General features: G+C 45.5%; 1 protein-coding gene across 5 annotated transcripts in view; it reads right to left on the bottom strand.

Moving 5' to 3' along the window:
- MEIS1 (Meis homeobox 1) overlaps window positions 1–16,767 on the bottom strand; it is a 138,683-nt gene extending 121,916 nt beyond the window's left edge. For 2 of the 5 annotated variants that reach the window (XM_019827300.3, XM_023251723.2), the window contains exons 1-6: window positions 15,912–16,703; window positions 13,822–14,048; window positions 11,833–11,974; window positions 11,263–11,313; window positions 10,416–10,466; window positions 8,742–8,888 (exon numbers count right to left, since the gene is read on the bottom strand). In XM_019827300.3, the coding sequence (XP_019682859.1) occupies window positions 8,742–8,888; window positions 10,416–10,466; window positions 11,263–11,313; window positions 11,833–11,974; window positions 13,822–14,048; window positions 15,912–15,923 (630 nt within the window). In that variant the 5' untranslated portion in view covers window positions 15,924–16,703. The other 3 variants (XM_023251722.2, XM_006930145.5, XM_006930144.5) reach the window with 3 other exon arrangements.
- Between the last annotated feature and the right edge of the window lie 1,569 nt (window positions 16,768–18,336).

The raw sequence follows: 18,336 nt of genomic DNA, 5'->3' as shown, positions 1-18,336 counted from the left end.
TGTAAAGATTCTTAGTCCCCACCCTCAAAAAATCTTCCTTTGAAACCCTAGAGCTATACAAACTATGTCCACTCCTTGTAAATAATGTAAGTAGGCCTTTAGAACGTCAGACACTGTATACCATTTAGTTAGAAATTAAGTTTTCAAATTGCTAAGGAATAGTCCCTGAATAACAGAAAACACTATAGGTCATGGTTAATTATACCTTGCCTATCAAATTAAGTTAATGTTCGAGAACACATCCAAATAGTTATGGAGACGTTAGGAGGTATTTTATTGTCAAAGAAATTCTTATTTATTCAGCTTCTAATTTTTTTTTTTTTTTAAAAAGAGAGATAAGCCTTTTACAAGTTGGGATGGCATAAGAAAACTCTGGGTTTACATCAAATTGCTCCCTTCATCGTCCTTTTGATGACTGTGTCGATTTCATTACAAACTTCATTTTGTCGAGTTTCATAATAGCCATAAACACACTTCACTTTAAAGAGTTTCTGTGGGACCTAATGTGAATGCAAATGCAGAATAAAATGCAAATCCTGGAGGCCTGGGAACAAATATGGACTATCCGTTACAAATACAGTCACTGAAAATAAACATTTAGGCCTTAAGAGGAAGAATGCAAAGGGGCTGATATGAATCTTTATATCAAGGATTCAGAGCCCTAGGGAAGGCAAACAAAAATAACAGTTTTCAGTTTTTCACCTAATTGTAAAGCACAGGTTGGGAATATTTGATGACTTTGGTCTCGACTCATGCCTGTCCCAAAGTGAGTAATGTTTTTCATCTTCACAGGAAAATAAACCCACGTGTAGGTAATAGGGAAATGAGACCTAGCAAACTCATTCAAGCCGAGGAGGTTCACATCTCAAGCCTAGGATGTTCACCAAACAGCAAAAAAGAAGTGATTAGAAAGAACTACAACTCTGCTTTGCTAGATAATAGCCACCAACCCAGACATTTACAACTAATAACAAACATGCTACCATGTTGTGTCGTAGAGTCTGAGGGAAAAGTCTAGAGAAATGGGAATTCATCAGCAACAACAATTAATTCTAAGTTATGTGTTGTCCGGGAATAATTCTAATATGACTCAAAATGTTAGTTATCTACTTACTACTATCTTCTATGTGAGTCAAAGTAATGTATGTTTAAATCCATTGTAAAATTTAAGACTTTGTATTGCGTCAAAATGAAAAAAAAGTAGCGAGACCAAAAGTGTTGCTTTAACTTGTTAAACTCGTAAAAAGTTATGGCAATTTTAAGAGTATTACTTAGTAAACTTATTAATATTAACAGCATTTCCCTTCTGAGGAAAAATATGATTTCATTTAAGTTTTTTAAGGAACCATAACATTTTACATTCAAGTTTCTTTACCTCATGATTATAAATCCTATTAATTGTAAACAGACTCATAAAAAGTACCAAGGGAAGAATCAATTGTAGGAATGTACTTTTGAGGATTATAGATAATATAGAATCTATTTTCACAATTTATTTATCCTCCATTAGTTTAGGGCATATACAGTGGGGCATCTGTCATGGAAAAGTCATGGCATGATTATTGCATATCTTGAAGACAGTTAATGACTTAGTTCAGGCTATAATTTGTATTTAACTGTATATACTCATGATACCAATAAATGACAGGTGTATAATTCAATTAATGTAGAGAAAAGCTTTTTTCCATCAGAGAATAAACTTTTAATGGTATGTCTTAGTCAATTTTAGGAATTCTTAATGAAGAGTCCAGAAATATAAAATAATTTCAAAAGATTTGCCGTCTTGTATTTTGTTTTAACAAGAACATATTTCCTAGATTAAGAAATGCTATTTGGAAAAAAAAAAAAGTGTTCAGAGAGAATCTAGTAAAGTGTTGCCAATTGCTTTAATTCTGCACACATGAATGCATCAAATTGATTGAAATTGGATTCTAGTGACAAATTTTTAAATGACTATATTCTTGCTTATTTCACATGGTAGCCTTTATACCATTTATTAAAATGTCAAATTTGCAAGTGTGGGAAATCCAGCAATTTGCCCAAGATAGGTATACTTCCTAGAGAGGCCGTTTAAGACTCCAAAAAGCTCTCCTAAATTCCTATACCCTTGAAATCATGGCACTTTTAATTAATAATATGGTAAGAATGTCTTTTAGTTTTACGCTACATACACACATTCATCTGCTTGAATTTTTCAAAACTGATTTTATACATGCCAGGTTTATTCACAAATATTAAAGATAACAAAATAGCCAAAATTTACTGGATCCTAAAGTCAAATAATTTGGGAATTATTATTAAAATTCAAATTGGAAGATTGTATTTTATGTTTTAGATTCTAACTTTTAAAATAGATATTATATGCTGATGGTTCCTGCTGAGTAAGAACACCAATCCCCACATGACTTACAGCAGTGTTGTTTTACTTTGGATTTTGAACACCTTTAAGTTTGACATCTACACAACTGTCAGATACAGCATCACATGTATTCTACTTTTATTCTTTTATCTGTAAAAGAATACTGTCCCAGAGTTTTGATGTAGCTTTTAAATATTAAGTTAATTTTTTGCACTTAGGAGCAATGACAAAAGATTTTGTTTCAGTTATAACATAAATTCGAGTAATACTTTGATACAAGTATAACAGATATCATAATCCAAAAAAGGCCATGTAAAATGTTACAAATGCAAACACATAAGACTATGTAACAGAAATGAATGAGAATGGTATCAGTTTCCTATCATTCAACTATTTCCCTGAAAGTGGAGTCAAATAATGTTGAATTATAGACCCTCCTTACAGAGTCTTATTTTGTGTTCATTTTTTTATCTCTTCCCTGCTAGTCTCTATAGGAATTTGGCTGTATGCCGACTGTCCTTTAAAAGTTTCTGTATACGTACTTGGGTTGTGTCTGATGATTAAATGATCATTTATTAAAACTTAAGCATTTCACATTTGTTTGACATATTTATATTTCATAAGAAAATATTGTTATTGCAATGGAAAGCATAACATCACGGATACCAAAATACTTCATTTGAATTCATGTTGACAATATTTTCATTTCTGACAAGTGTCTTAATATAACTCCTTAGGCATTCTTCAGTTCCTCCCTGTCTACCTGCGAGGGAAGGCATGCTAGTTTTACTACAGTAGGCCTCGTGGCAATACTTTAGCCTATCTGGTTGACAATAAACCTGTTTCCACTGTAGGGCCACAAATAGTCTTTGTTTTTAAGAGCATGGAGTTTTACTGCATAATTTTCCTTCCTTCACCCAGTAACAGCTGTGTTTTAAATCTTTCGGACTCTGACAAACATTTTAACATTTAAACATACAAGGATTTGAAAACATGATTTAAAATTTGTTTATTTTCAAAGTCGGGCAATTATAACATGATATCTGTTACATTTTTTAGAACAGTGCCCGTACGTTAATCCTTTTTTTTCCCTCCTCTACTGTGCAAGCTTCTCCATGGTTTCTAGTAAGAGTCTCTAAGGTAGGACCGACAGCAAGAGTACACACAACTGCTCTATATGTTTCCAAATCATGAGCAATGGAGTCATTCTGGTGGAAGAGGTATTGCTCTTTGAGTGACCATTGCTGCAGCGCTAGTTAAATCACTGAACGCTAGTTACTGTTATGGCTTTACTTGGTACAAAGTAGCATTAGTATCATTGCTTTCCATAAGCCATGGAACTTGCACTGGGGACTTCCACTTGAGAGAGAGAGACACAGAAAGAGACAGACAGGAGACAAGAGAGAGACAGAGACAGAGAGAGATGCGCTATGAACGGAATAACTTTCGTAGTATTAGCGTTTACACTTACAGACGGTTAACAATGTAATTGATCTCAGCCCATTTGCATACACTCTTCACCTGTTTTTCATGAAATGTTTTTTTAAGGGCCCCTATTAGGAATCAGTACATTCCTACTCTGAAATTCACACACAGATACACACTAAAAGCCAATCAGATTAAGAGTACACTTATCTTGATGAGCACTGAGTAACGTATGAAATTGTTGAATCACTATATTGTACACCTGAAACTAATATAACACTGTATGTTAAGTACACTGGAATTAAAATTTCTAAAAGCCAATCAGAAAGCAACAATAAAAACACACCTGGTAAACAACTAAGTTTTAATTCAAAGGATACTAAGCCATAAAGGGCCTAGAATGAACATTCCAATTAGCCAATGGAGTGACAAGCACTCAACACCTTATTATTTAATCATTAAAGAGAATCTTGCCATAATTTCCCTTTGACATATTTCAAAAAAAAAAAAAAAGGAATTAGGAGTACAACACATGACCCACAACAACAATCAAAAAGTAAAGTTAGAGGAATATAAGACCCCCATGGATGCCAAGGCCTGTGGACTGAGAGTTTCCAAGACAAAAGCATTAATTGTGACCCTGTGAAGTATTTACAATTTAAATAAGATGTGTCTATGTGTAAGCATTTAGAAACAAACTACCTGACAAAGGAAGCATTTTCCTGTCTCTAGCGTTTGTGGCCAGTTTTCTTATTGGATGAAAACAAATTGCCTACATTTCTAGTATTAGTAAATAACCAATGGCTTCATCTATTTGTTTCTAAAGCAGCAGATCCAATTCATCAAAGACATCAGGCTATCCCTTGCCCTCTCATCCCCATTCCTTACCATAACCCCCACCCCCCCCCACCCCCACAAAAAAAAAAGAGAAAGCTTAAATCTCCCTTGCATCCCTACCTCGCTTTGCAGGGAGGGGGCGTTTTCAGTCAAGTCCAAGTTCAGTTTTAAGATTTTTTTTTTTTAACTCAAACGATGCTTTAGAAACAACATCCCAGACTTTTAAAATAAAACAACCGCCATCAGCGTTTTCCTAGCCCACTTGGGAACCAAAGCTCACTGGCCCAAGGCTGCCCCGTGTCCCCGAGGCCCGGAGGCCCAGCGGCCTGGCGCTCTCCAACCTGGACCGCACAGCCCCGGAGGCCGATCCTCCTCCCCTGGGAGTTTAGCAGCACTTGGCATTTAACCTGCCTGGCGTGCGTGGCTTTCTGGTTCCATCTCCTTGAGCCACATTACTTCTCCCCAGATGTCAGGCACAAATCTGGATTAACATGCAACAGGGCGCCCTGTGCAGGCCGCCAGCCCTAGCCCAAGAGCTGTTAAATGCAGATTCAGCCGAGGACCCCCCGGAGAGCTGCTGTTGAATAAAAATTGTAATCCAAAGGGACCATTTCTTTGCCTCCCGCTGCCTGTGGGAAAGCAGGGCTGGCGCCCGAGCACAGGCCCAGCTAGTCCGCTCTCGCTGCAAGCGGGCGTGGCAACTTCGGGAGGCGGCCTTAGGGGCCCCGAGACTCCTCACTCCTCTCTCTCCACTCTCCATTCGGGTTCTTGGAGTGGGGAAATTCTTAGATTCAAGGAGTGGCGAGCCACAGACAGCCCTGGGAAGGAAGACTTCATTCGACGGCTCCTTCTGGGAGCGCAGACTAAAGTCTAGCGTCTGGGCGGCCAGGCTCTTTCCCGCCTAACTCCTCTGGACGCCCCCAGGTCCACCCTGAATCCCTCAAACAGGCGTCCCGCCTCCCGAAGGGCCCGCATCCTTCTCCACTGACGACCAGGCTCAACCCTCGCCTCGACGCCTCGCACGGTTCTTCCTCTCTGCTCTGGTTCCCGGGGGCGCAGCCCTGCCCTCGCCCCGGAAGCCCCCGGTGCCCCTTGCTGCCCCCAGTCTCAGGGCGTCGGGAGCTTCCGTGCGGAGCGGGGAACGAGACGGTCGGGAGAGGGCGCCCGGGAGGCCTGCGCCCACGGGCGGTGACTCTCGAGCCTCGCTCCTCGGGGTCTGGGAGGGGGAAGGGGGCGGGTATGAGAGGTGGGGGGACAACGAGATTACGGCTTCTACCGGCGTCTTAATCTGATATATATTTTTATATTTAGAAAAAAGCATCACTACAAGGCCAAGTGGGTATTTGCCGACTTAGCCCTCCGGGAAACCGGCTGGTATCAAAGTCGTCGATTCCAGGTCCCTGCGCGGGTGGCAGCCTCCGCGCCCTCCGAGGATAAAAGTAAAATAAAATAAACCGTGCCGCCAGCAGACCCTAGAGACAGAGGGGTTAATGAGCTAACGAGGACCAGCGCTCACACTACACCTGAAGCATCCCGTCCCGGGGCGCACCCTCTGCGGGGGCTCAAACTGGCTGGCCCGCATTCGCAGACAGGTGGCAGAGGTCGGCCTTTCTGGGCCCGGCCCCCAGGGCATCGCACTAGGGGTCTAGCGCCCCCAGGGACCGTCAAGGAGGCTCCAGTCCCGAGAACTGGCGCCCACAGGGGGGCCCTAGTTCCTGGTCTCTGACTCCCCACCTCCCAGAACAGGGGACTCCACTCAGAGTCCAGGTCGGAGGCAAGGTCCCCCGTGCTCCCCGAGCTCTGCGCTCCCAGCTCCAAACAGAGCCCAGGCACACTCGCTCCTGGCTCCCGGGAAGGGGACAATTAGCAAGAACAAACTTGGGTTTGCTGCCCACGGACCAAGACCTAGATGAGCTGGAGGGGTCACGCGAGCTTGCCCGCGCACATAGGCCAACAGCGCCACGAGCCCAGCCAAAGCTGCGAAGCCCACCAGTAGGCGGTGGGGGGTGGGATGCACGCTTCTCATTTTTTAGGTGAGGGAAGAGACTAAAATGTCAATTTTTATCCACTACAATCGCCTGCCAGTCTGCATATCTCAAATTAAGGTAATTGTGTAACAAAAGTTTACCGAAGGAGTAGGGGGGGAAACGCAATGATGTTATACCAATTTTGTGCCCCCCTCAAAAAAAATCCCATAGCTTTGGTCCTTTATCTTTGACTTTAATAAAATAATGATTCGTTGAGAAAATGGGGTATAAATCTTCATTTTGGAGGCAATTAAAGTGTTGATTTCATTCATGCCCCTAAGCGATTCTTGTAATTTGCTCAAATAGCTTTATGTACCCAGCACTCCGGAGCTCTTAGAATCCCATTTTCTAGTTAGGCTTGTTGGATTACAATTTTTATTCAACAGCAGCTACCCGAGGGTTCCTCAGCGGAATCTGCATTTAACAGCTCCGGGGTGAGGGCTGGCGGGCTGAACCAGGCGGGAGGCCCGGCAGCCCGCAGGGCCCGGGCCGGGCCGGGAGCTGCCTGCAGTGTTCCCACCTCTGCGGGGCCGCGCAGGGATTGAGCAGACCGCCTGTACTGTGCACTCGTCTACACTGCCGAAAGTTTGCAACTTGCCAAATAATAGTAAAGACCTGGCGCTCTGGCGCTTTTAAAGCTCAGCTCTGCCTGCCCCACTGCTCATGGGGAAAGGAGGAATTCAGCCCTGTCGCGGGATTACCGAGAGAAATCCAAGCTGGGAATGTATTTTATGAGGGTGATGTTGAGAGAAGAAAACTTCAAGAGGACACCAAGACCCAGGAGTCGGACACTCCTGCAAGGACTTTACAAGATAGCCGCTAGCCAACAGTGACCATGGCAGAGCTTGCAAAGGAAAACTCTACACGCCCGCCCGTCTTTTGGCTTAACAAAGGCAGGCTGATCTCTCCCCCCACAAGACGGAACTCACGTGCCAAGTCAAAAAGAGAAACGACTCTGGGCCTTCACTCATTTATGGAGAGGCCAGAGGAGACCCGCAACCCAAATCTCTATTCGCGTTGCAGCAATTCGCAACGGAGAGCTGTTCTGAGCCCGTTTCATCTCACCCGCTCCTCAGGTTTTCACTTTCATTGCATTTTTGCAACTTCTTTGGGCCAATCCAGAGACGCAGCGACAGGAGAGGGAGAGACTGGGAGCAAACAGTGGTGCTGGGTTGAGAGAGGGAGACAACCCCCCCCCCCCAGCAATTCCAAATAAAAGTCGTCCCCACTTAGCAACGCAGCGGAAGAAGGGCCTGCAGGGAGGACCAGAGAGGAGGGGGCGAAGCAAGCAAAGGCTGGCAGTGGAGAGCGAAGGCGGCGCGAGGTCCCCCACGGCCACACCGAGGGAGTTTCCCGGGGTGCCCTTGACGCTTCCAAAAGCCGCCAACCCACAGGGCCCAGTGCACTACCAGCTGTAGGATGAGTGGAAAGGAAGAAGAGAAACGTCCATATTTATCTGTTTTTATAACCTCGGCCTGGTCTTATTTTTTCTACTAAGTACAATAAAATGGGCGAGCTTGCAGCGAGCACCGCACAAAGCAATGTTCAGTGAGGTCTAGAAGCGTTCGGCCGAGGAAAACTGACAAGACAGGCTAATGAACCGTATAGACAGGGAGAAAATAGCCAGCATTTGCTAGATTTCAAACCCTCGCTGTCTCTCTTAGACCACCTATCTTGGGTTTATTCCTAATAAAATAAGAAATAAGCAGACCCTACCCTTTCCTTTTCTTCGAAATAGAAGGGGGAAAAAAACGCTCCAGAACAGAGCCCTGCAATCAGGCGGTCACTGGCAGTTAACACTCCCATTATTATACAGGGTAAATAAAATAAAGACAAAAATTAAAAGCGACAAGAAACAGGTCAAGTTTGCAGGCAAAGCTTTTACAAGCTCATCTCTCCAGGTCGAATCCCAGAGCCAGCCTTAATGAAGCAATAATAGCCACATTATTCAAAAATTTTCATTTCGATGGAAATGTATCTAAAAGGGACTTAATCATATGCAAATAATAAAAGGAGGTGGTAGTGACCCAGCAAGCAATATGCATACAGATTTTTTTTTTTTCCCAGGGATGTTGAAATTGAAAAACGCATACCTGGTCGGTTAGATTTGCTGATCTTGTTATATCTTCACTGTCTGATTTTGATCCTCCTTCTCTATCGTCTATCACCAAATCGATAGGCATTTTCCCTTTCAAACAGCTAATATACCGGTGGCAGAAATTGTCACATAATTCGTGTACCTACATTATGACAGAAATAAAAAAATGGAAATATAATCAGGAGTGCATAAATGACATTGACAAGTGCAATCCACCCCCCTTGTGAGATCCAAACTTCCAAATAGGGAAACACAGAGCAATTGTCCTCCAGAGACCCCCAGACGCATCCAGAATTAGGAATAACTTTCTTTTCTTGCAAAATAGAGATATCCCAGAAAATTGACAGTGACAAGATGATTCACAGGCTACAACATATTCAACACCCGTGTTAAATTCATCTGCTCCCAGGGCTGTGGCCATTAGAGAGGTGACCTGCGTGGGTGACATTTAAGGTAAACTATTTAATTTCATCCACTTACTTTATCATAAGTCCTTTTCCAGTGTGTCTAAGAGAAAAATGTGAAGATATATATATATATGTAATATATGAAGACATATATTACTATATATGCGGGTGTATATACATATCTATATCTATATCTATGTATCTTTCTCCCTATATATATCTATATATCTCCAAAGACCAGTACTGTGGTGGTATAGGGTATATGTTTGATAGCCCAAGTCCCGATAACATTTGTAATTAGGGATTCTACCTGAAAAAAGCATATTTTAGGACACTTTAAAAAAATAGAAGAAAATCAAATTGCCAGTACTCATGATATGAAAAAAAAAAAAACCCCTACAGCCACGAAAAGGTATCAAACTGATCAAAAAAAAAAAAAAAAAAGGAAAAAGAATGCTTCGAAATATTTAGGTATAAGTGGAGCAGTCTTACAGGCCCCAGGCATCACTGACATGCAAAAACTCACAAGAAACCCCAGTGTGCTTGCAATTTAATGTTAGTTTGAATTACAATGCATTAAGTTTTTATTGCTGAGATTTATAGAACAGCTAGCAAAATCATGTTATCCCACACCCTTTCTTGAGTGTGAAGGTGGGGTGTGTGCAGGATTCACAGATTCAAGAAATTGACACAACTATCAGCTCTGCTTTGTCTCTGCAAAAGGTTTAATGTGCCTCCCCCACCACCTCCTCCAGACTCCCTGCCCACTCCTCCTCCTCCCCCTCCACCTCTCCTCTGTGTCTGACCTGCCGCTGCTCTCAGACTGTCTTCCAGGAACTCACTAAAACTAAACAAAACCCCCCTCCCACCCACCCAGAGGTAGCAAAGAAGAGGGGGAAGAGGAAGAGAAGAGATCACAAAGGTATAACCTGTGAAGCAAACTCACAACAGCACTCTAAACATCAAGGGAGATGCATAGAATTGCAACTATTTATACAAAGCTAGCAAAGTATTAAGAATGAATACAAGGCTAGGGCATTTGAGATGCCGGTTTTAGTGGCTGAAATTGTAATTAAACCGCAAAGAGAAATGGACGCTAAGATTGGCCTTGACACTAATTACCAGAAAGAAAGACATTTATGCAAATGTCTCAGAAGCCTGAACTTCAGCCATTCAGAACCTCCCCCCCACCCCACCCCACCCCACCCCCTTGAGTTTGGGGGTGAGGGGAAAGCAAAAGGAAAAGAGGCTAGAGAAATTACCTTCTCTAATTCCAACAGATGAAACCTTAATACTTGTATGGCTTGAATCATCTGCAAAGATACAAAAAGAATGAGCACCCTATTCCTAGTTTGCAGAAAATTGGCTGTCACAGCTCTAGCATCTCCAGCCTACCCCCCCCCCCACCCCACCCCAGTAAATAGAGTTATTTTGATTTATGGCAATAACACTAAAAGTTAATAGCAGTGACTGGGTACCATCTAGAGGTTTATATTTCTTAAGGAGAAAAAAAATAGCTAAAACAACAACAAAGCATCTAAGTAGGGATCATAAACACTCTCCTCCCCCATGGCTCTTCCCTTTCTCAGCCCCACTGGCCCCACCCCACCGAAAGGGCCACATCCCTGGACTAGATGTTTCCAAGTAAGGAGTGCACGGAAAATATTCCAAACAGTCCCCAGTTGTGGCTTTTCACACTGCAAACTTTCTGCTGCTTTCCTCACACCTTTCAGGCATACTGGTGGTTTGGGGGCTCTTGCCCAGTTGCTGCCCTCGTGACACGACTTTGAGGGCTGGGAAGTCCGCAAACTTTAAGCACATACGCTGACAAGCCCGGAGATAAATCCCCGCGCTGATTAGAGCTGTGCTGCCCGGCTGTCATAAAAAACAAAAGCTCGCGTTTCCCCGCGCGGGCTTGCCCGGCCCCTCTCGAGATGAATTTATTTCCCCGGGATCTTGCCCGGGACCACTTGTCCGTGGACAGAAACGTTTGCAGCCGCCTTGCAGCTATGGGAAGACCCGTCTAGAAACCTTGGGGGCTCTTTAAAGCAAAGCTGGTGGCTTGGGGGGAGGGGAGATGGGGGTGGGGAGGTAGGGGTCCGCTCTTACCAAGTTATCCAGTTCTGGATTAGAAGAAAATAGAGGTTTTTCTGCGCGAATCTAAATACAAGTGAGAAGGGGGGGGGGGGGAGAAAGAATATTTGAAATCTGGTCGCTTTCCTGGTTTCTTGCCTCATTACACTGTCGGGGGCAAGATGTAACCTCCGGGAAGGACTCGGTGACACCGAGTGCATCCCTCGCAGAAACACTTCAATGTGAATCAAATAAGCCAACAACAAGCCCAGAGCTCAGGGTTTCTTCCACCAGCAAAAGTACGCTTCTAGAGGACGCTGCCCTGCTCGCCAAGACCAAGGCGGCTACAGCGTGTAGGGTTGGTGATTTTATTTTATAGAGTGGGCTTTCTGCGTTAGATTTTGGAACGTGAGTTGGAAAGCCTATGGGTGATTTTGAGTCGTCCGCAGACACTCATATAGGAAGAAAACCCTAGGGTAGATGTCACAGGCATGGCTTAGGGTGGACTAATTTGCTGGTTACTTTTGAAAATGTGCTGGATAGGGGAGGGAGTTTCTCTTTCTTTCTTTCTTTTTTCTTTACTTTTTAAACATATATTTTGCTGACCTGTTTGGCGAACACGGCTATGTCTTCATTGAATGACTCTGACGAGCAGACGTCCCCGCCCGCCACCCCCGGCTCGCGGGGGGTACAAGTAGCTAATTCACATTTCTCAAAAATCAGTGCTAAGAGAGGGAAGAGGGGGTGTCTGCAAGAAAATACAACAGTCACAAACAACACAATGGTTAGTCCGGAGTCAGTGAAAAAGGCGCCCAAGAAAAACAGCCAGAGGAGCTCGAGGCAGGGACCCTCTCTCTGATTTTGTCATCTACTTTTTTCCTCCCCCCTCCCCGCCCCCAGGTGACTGCTCGCCTCCCCTTCCTCCTAGGCCTCCGAAACCGGAGGCCCTAAGCCAGGGACCTTATCTGAGGGTCGGTTCAGCCTATCTGGCCGGAGAAATTGGTAACATTTGCTAAGAATAAAACCCAAGCGGTTCCAGCAGCCATTTTGAATTAAGTTTCCCACCCCGACAAGCCCTCGTCCCTCCGCTGCACATCTAGGACCTAGTGGAGGAGAAAGGCGCTGGGCGCAGGGGTCGGGAAGGCTCGTGCAAGTGGGTTCCTCCAAGGCAGCCTCGCGGAGCCCAAGACTCGGGGGACCTCGGTGGCAGGCGCTCAGCTAACTTGGGGAAGGGACCTCTGTGGCTGCGGGCCGACTGTCAGCGGGCTGCGCCTACCGATCCCGGACCCCGCGGCCCTCGGAGAGCAGGAAGCCTCCTCCACAGCTCCCTGCACATGTCTCTCCCTTAGTCAATGGCCCCCACTCCCCGCAAAAGGAAAGTTCCTTCAAATGTCCCTGCGGTAAAGCCTTTCATTTTTGTCTCTACGGAATGGCAAAGCAGCTAGTATTTCCAGGGGCCTAGATGTCGCTTATCTCAACCCATAAAAGAAAAAAAAAAAAAAAAAAAAGCTTCTCCTAATGCTCAAGGAGGTGTCTCAAGTCTTTTATTAGCTCTCACAGCCCAGCCGGAAATTTAACAGTTTGGGGTCCTTTTCAAAGCTTCCCCAAATGTTCTGTCCTGGAGCCTAAGCCATTTGCAGTTAACGCTGCGGAGAGAACGCTGGGATTTAAACCGGCCCATCGCACAAGGGACCAGGAGATAAAGCAGAAAGGGTTCGCAGCTGGGGAGGGTCGGGGTTGCCGGATATTTTCAAAAGAAGACATCAATAGAAATAAAAGTTGCTGCAAAGTAAAAAGAGGTCCCCAAATTCATGAGCACACAGTAGGCACAAGTGACTTTGGAAAGATTTTACCAGCCCAGGGTCTAATCGACTGGCCTGGGAGAATACGGTGTAAACCACAGTCTGAAAACCACATTGGCCTGACAGCACCCCACACCTACTTCCAGATCCTTCAGGCTTCGCCTTTGAACACAAAGTACTAAACCGGCTAGAAGTTTCTTGATGTCTATAACAATTCAGAGCGAGCTCTCTCCTTGCCTACGGTGGTCAAACTCCCTAAATGCAAAGCATGTTCCCCCTTGCCTGACCTGCAACTGTCCTCCCTTGATTTTTATTGTGCGGCGGCCGAGCCAGCATAAGGTTGCTGAGTAAACTTAGCAAGTCAGAACAATCAGTGGCTTAAAAGATTTTCCCTTAAACTAAAAGTTTCGTTCCAACACAAAGGCGCCTACATTTAGAAATCCCCAACGCTCTCCCAGCGAAGCCCAGCAAGCGAGGACTCCAACCCGCTGAACTACAGAACCAGGGTGTGAGAGGGGACGAAGGACCTTTGGCAACTCCTCCTGCAGGGCGACCCCTTCGCCGGCACGGCCTCGGCAGAGCTGGACGCTGGGCCAGCTCGGAGCGTGTGTGGAGATGGGGGGCGTCCGGGACGGCAGGCCGCCTTCCCAAATCCTCCATGCAATGCGAATGAAAAGTTACCGAATAACGTACCTCCAATCCACAGAGCTCTGGCTTTCCTTTTACCAAAGGCACAGGGAAACAGAGGAAACATCGCGTCTCTACCACTTAACCTGCTGCCCGTCGTACCTACCCATAAATGGCATCTTTATCTCTCTTTAAAGCGTCATTGACGGAGGAACCCATGCTGGGGGCCATGGCGTTGGTGTGAGCTGTGTGCGGGTACTGATGCGAGTGCAGAGGAGGCCCGTGGTTCAGGTGGTGGACCGGCTGCATGGACCTGGCCGCATGCGGGTCCCCATACATCGTGGAGGGGATGCCTACTCCATCCATGCCCCCGTAATGGGGTAAATCGTCGTACTGCATGACAAACAGGAGAAAACAAGGTTGAGAAGGCCAGGCCGGCAAATGGGGAACCGGCAGGGCATGGAGCTTATATAATGTCAGTCCAGCTGGATCCTTCAACCCAGAATTCAGTGGCCTTGCATCTCTCAAGTTGAGGGTTTTTATTTTAAAAATAATTTCTAAAGTAAAAATCCTAGGATTCTCTGAGTCTCAGCTGAGATGAATGGTCTTGCCCTAACTTGTGTCCCTATCAACTAGTTCAGAAATTCAGGATCCTTTGGCAAGGAAGGAGGGAAGAAAGAAGGAAAGAAAGGGAGGCATTTTCCCAGAGGGCGGAAGGTAAAACGTGCATGTCTCTAGAGGAGGAAATTCAAAATCACAATAATAAAACGTGCCAGGACAGTGCAGCAAACCCGCCTAGTTTCACAGCCCCTTCCCATCAGGGGGAATTAAAAAAAAAAAAAAAAAAAAAGTTACGATGGGAACAGCTAAGCTAAGCACATGAATTCAGACAGGCTTCTCATTTTATTTCTCTGCCAGCGTGGGGTTAAGGCAGTCCTGCAAGACACTGCATTTCCTTTGCTTTCCAAGACAAACTCTGCTAAATTACACAAAACTAACTGGCCTTCTCATAAGTGAAACTCAGAGAAAGGTAGTTTTTCATGTTCATTAGAGCTGAATTTAGAATTGGACAATTTTCCCTCAAAGTTAAAGGAAATCTATAGTTGGAGCAGTTATTCTGCTTTCTCCACTGTTAAGAACTTTTCCCCCAGACTAAAAGTCAATGAGGCAAATGTAACTCATCAGGTGTAAAGTAAATTCAAAAGCAAATGCACGTACAACCCCTATCTTCTTTCTTCAGAAAAACTGCTTTCATATTGATTGTCATTATTTTGGGGTGCAAAATTTAGCTATTTAGATTTTCCTCATTGCTTCATTCCAGGCAAGTTCTTTTCCCAAGAATTGGAGGCACGGAGAGTGAAATGATTTTCAAAGAAAAGAGGAACTGCCACTTTCATGTCCTTAAAGCCAGAGGTGTGAAAATAGTTTGGAAGAACGCTGACATTTGCCTGAACCAAAGGAGTAAAGAAGAATGTGTCAGCCTAGTAACTTTCTTTTGCAAACAGGGCTTTGAGGGCCAGGACGCAAATTATGCAGGGAAGGCTTTCTGTAGACCCCCCTGTCTTTTAAGAAACTACCTCAGTTGGGTTGTCATTGTCTCACTTGACTCTCACTACATTTCCATTCAAATAGGAATATTGGGGAAATTAGTATTGCATTTTTAAAGTGAGTCGCTGTGTGCTTAGTATCCAATTAGTGAAGGGCTTTTCTAACAAAAACTTTCCAAGTATTACCTTTTATAAAAATCCATGCACATTAAAATCACTCTTAAAAGATGAATGTTTTCCGACCCCAAAAGCCATTACACGATGACAAAGTTATTTGCTTAAAAAAAGCTAAATACTTCTAATGATATTAAAAGATGAGCATAAGCAGTAACACATCAGAAGTTTCTAGCTGTTTATTTTACTTTAAAAATAGCTTTAAACTTCTGCTCCCTGAACTACTCACTTTATAGCATTAATAGGTATCTAGCGCCTTTTGTTTTTGTTTTTTAAACAGATGATTGTCTGAGCTTGTATTTTTATTTAGATAGCTGCTGGTTAGGATTCTATAGAAAACTTGATTACTTGAATTAATTACATGTAACATACATAAGTCTACAAATGCACTGAATAAATTCTCTCGCTTTAGGCCACGGCTTTAGGAGCCTCATTCAAAAATACAGAGAAAAAAGGAAACTTTTTAGCAGTGTCTTTCGGCCACGTTTCAATTTAATCTCACATTTGAGTTCCACAATTGTTTTTTAATACGTACCCTTTGCGCCATCGGCCTCCCTGGCTCCCTTCCTACTTCAACTTCTAATATATCCTCTTTAAGGCCAGTGTGAAAAGAAACAAATAAGCAAACTCCCCCGGAAAAAAAAAAATGTAAAGCACGACGAAAAATCCCTTAACGTCTCCAGCAACGTGAGCTACTGGTCCCAGATCTTCGGTCTACGGGACCTGAAGCAAAGCGCCCGAGTCACTGAGCATAAAAGCGCTCCGTTTCCAAGACAGCAGCGGGGGCAAAAAGAAAAAAAAAAAAAAAAAAAAAAAAAAAAGCAGATCTTCTCTCCCCCAAAAAATCAGTTAAAAAAAAAAAAAAAAAAAAAAGAGCGCCCCTCAGACCCAACTACCAAATCTCATGGCTTTCTGCCACTCCGGCTGTCAATCACAGGCGAGGTTGTCAACGTGGTGAATGAATGATCATCCGCTCTGTCTTCTTCTGGTCAGAACACCTCAAATGTTAATATTCAAATGCACAAAGCCCTAGCGCTCGCTTCCCTTGAATCAGTCCTAATTCCTAATCAGTTTCTCTCTTCTCTCGCTCGCTCTCTCTTTCTCTTTCTCTCTCTCTCTCTCCCTCTTTGCAACTGCTGCACTGGAGGGAGATTAGAGGAGGAGGGTTAAAAAAAATGTCTGTCTGAGTTTGTCTTAAAGGAGCCACGATCGATGCTGCCCGCTTGCAGTCCCCGTGCGTGTGTAAAGTGTGTGTTGCACAGGCGGAGAGGTGGATTCCGACCAGAATGCTAGAACCCGGAAGTAGTGGTGGCCATAACAGGTCGCGTCTTACACAATGCATTGGGCTGCAGCAAGTAGGATCCTCGGCAGGGGTGGGTGCGCGAAGCGAGCTCTGGCCGCACTGGAGAGGCAGAGAGACGCTCCATTAAATCGCACGCCCAGGCACAAACACACACACACCCAGGGCACACGCGCACAAACGCGGGCAGCAGCCCCCGGCCGCAGGCTTTATTTTCCGTATTCTTTTCTCTCCCTCCCCCTCCAGACTCTCTCCCCAAAGCCGACTCTCTTGAAATAAATTGGGAATAAACGCCGGGCAGGCAGCAGCAGGAGTTATTTTGCACAGGGCTCTGAGCACAGACTTCATGACTTTCCTCGAAATTATTGGGGTCTGCCAGTTTTTTCGGGGGCAGAGGGGGCTAATGCAGAAAGTATTGGATTCTCAGGACGGACCACCCCAAGTAGAAAAGTCAAACGGGGAGACAGAAGACTGAGCAGAAGCAAGGCTTGGAAAGGCTCTGCTGAGTCCCGAGAACGTGGGGTGAAGAAGGCTGGGGCTTTCTGCAGATCCAGCTTAGAGTTGCTGTCAGAGGTGGACACCCGGCCCAAGGAAAGGAAATGCTTGCATTTTCTCACTTTGGGATCTGGACACCCCCGCCCTCCACCTCCTAGCCCCGGAGGCCCCCAGCCCCAGCCCCGGCGTCCTGCGCGAAGTGGGAGAGGAAAGGAGGGAACAATGAGCTGAGAGCCGGGAATGTGCCCCCAGCGCCTGTTTACAAACACGAAGCTATTTATGATCGCCGGAAAACGAAACCCGACGCGGGCTCGGAGCAGCCCAGACCTCGCGGGTGGAGCCCGGGCCAGGGAGACTCGGGGAAGCAGGCTGTTTCTCCGACCCTCTCTGGGAGAGGCAGCTGTGCGCCCAGGGCGCGGCGCAGCAGGGTCAGCGCGCTCGGCTCCGGCTCCGGCCGCGCCGCCTTTGTCTTCGAAGCGCCGAGGGGCTCCGGCCTCGGCAGTGCTCGGGGCCTGGAGGGACCCTGCGCCCCAAGCTCGTTTGCCCCGCGAAGCTCCGCGCTCTCCTCCCCAGCCCTTCTTCTCCCCACCCCGCTTTCCTGTCCCCAACCCGGCTCAGGGAAAACTCCCAGTGCCAAAGAAAAAGAAATTCACTTCGGGAGCTGAGATTTCAGACAAAAACCTGCCCCTACCCACAACTCAGAGGCTCCAACCAGCCACTGATTTTAACTTTCTCCCTTCAAATACCTATTCTCTGGCTTAACAACAACAACAACGACAACAACAACAACAACAACAGCAGCAGCACAGCAACGAAATCCTCTCCTTATTCTCCCACTCTAAGCTTGCCTTTTATTATTGTATTTAGTGGTGTTATTTTCGTTTTTATTTTTCTGCGCGCCCGGCTCTATATGCCGAGATGGCTCAGCCACAGCAGCTCAACCAGCGGGTTGGAAACCTCACATCCTCGAGCAAGGCTCGCAGCTCGCTCGGCTCGGAGCAGGATTTTTTTTTCCTCCCTCCAGCTGAAACCTCACAGAAAACTCCCCCTGCGGTCGACTGGAAAATGAGCTCACCCAAATCTCGGTAGGCAGCCGTGGAGGAGGGCTCGGCCAATCAGGGGGCGCTCCTGCCAAGGCGGCCGCGCATTGGCTGCGGGGAAAATC

Source organism: Felis catus, chromosome A3, assembly GCF_018350175.1.
Source record: "Felis catus isolate Fca126 chromosome A3, F.catus_Fca126_mat1.0, whole genome shotgun sequence".
NCBI lineage: Eukaryota > Metazoa > Chordata > Mammalia > Carnivora > Felidae > Felis > Felis catus.
This window is presented reverse-complemented; position numbering and strand designations above follow the sequence as displayed.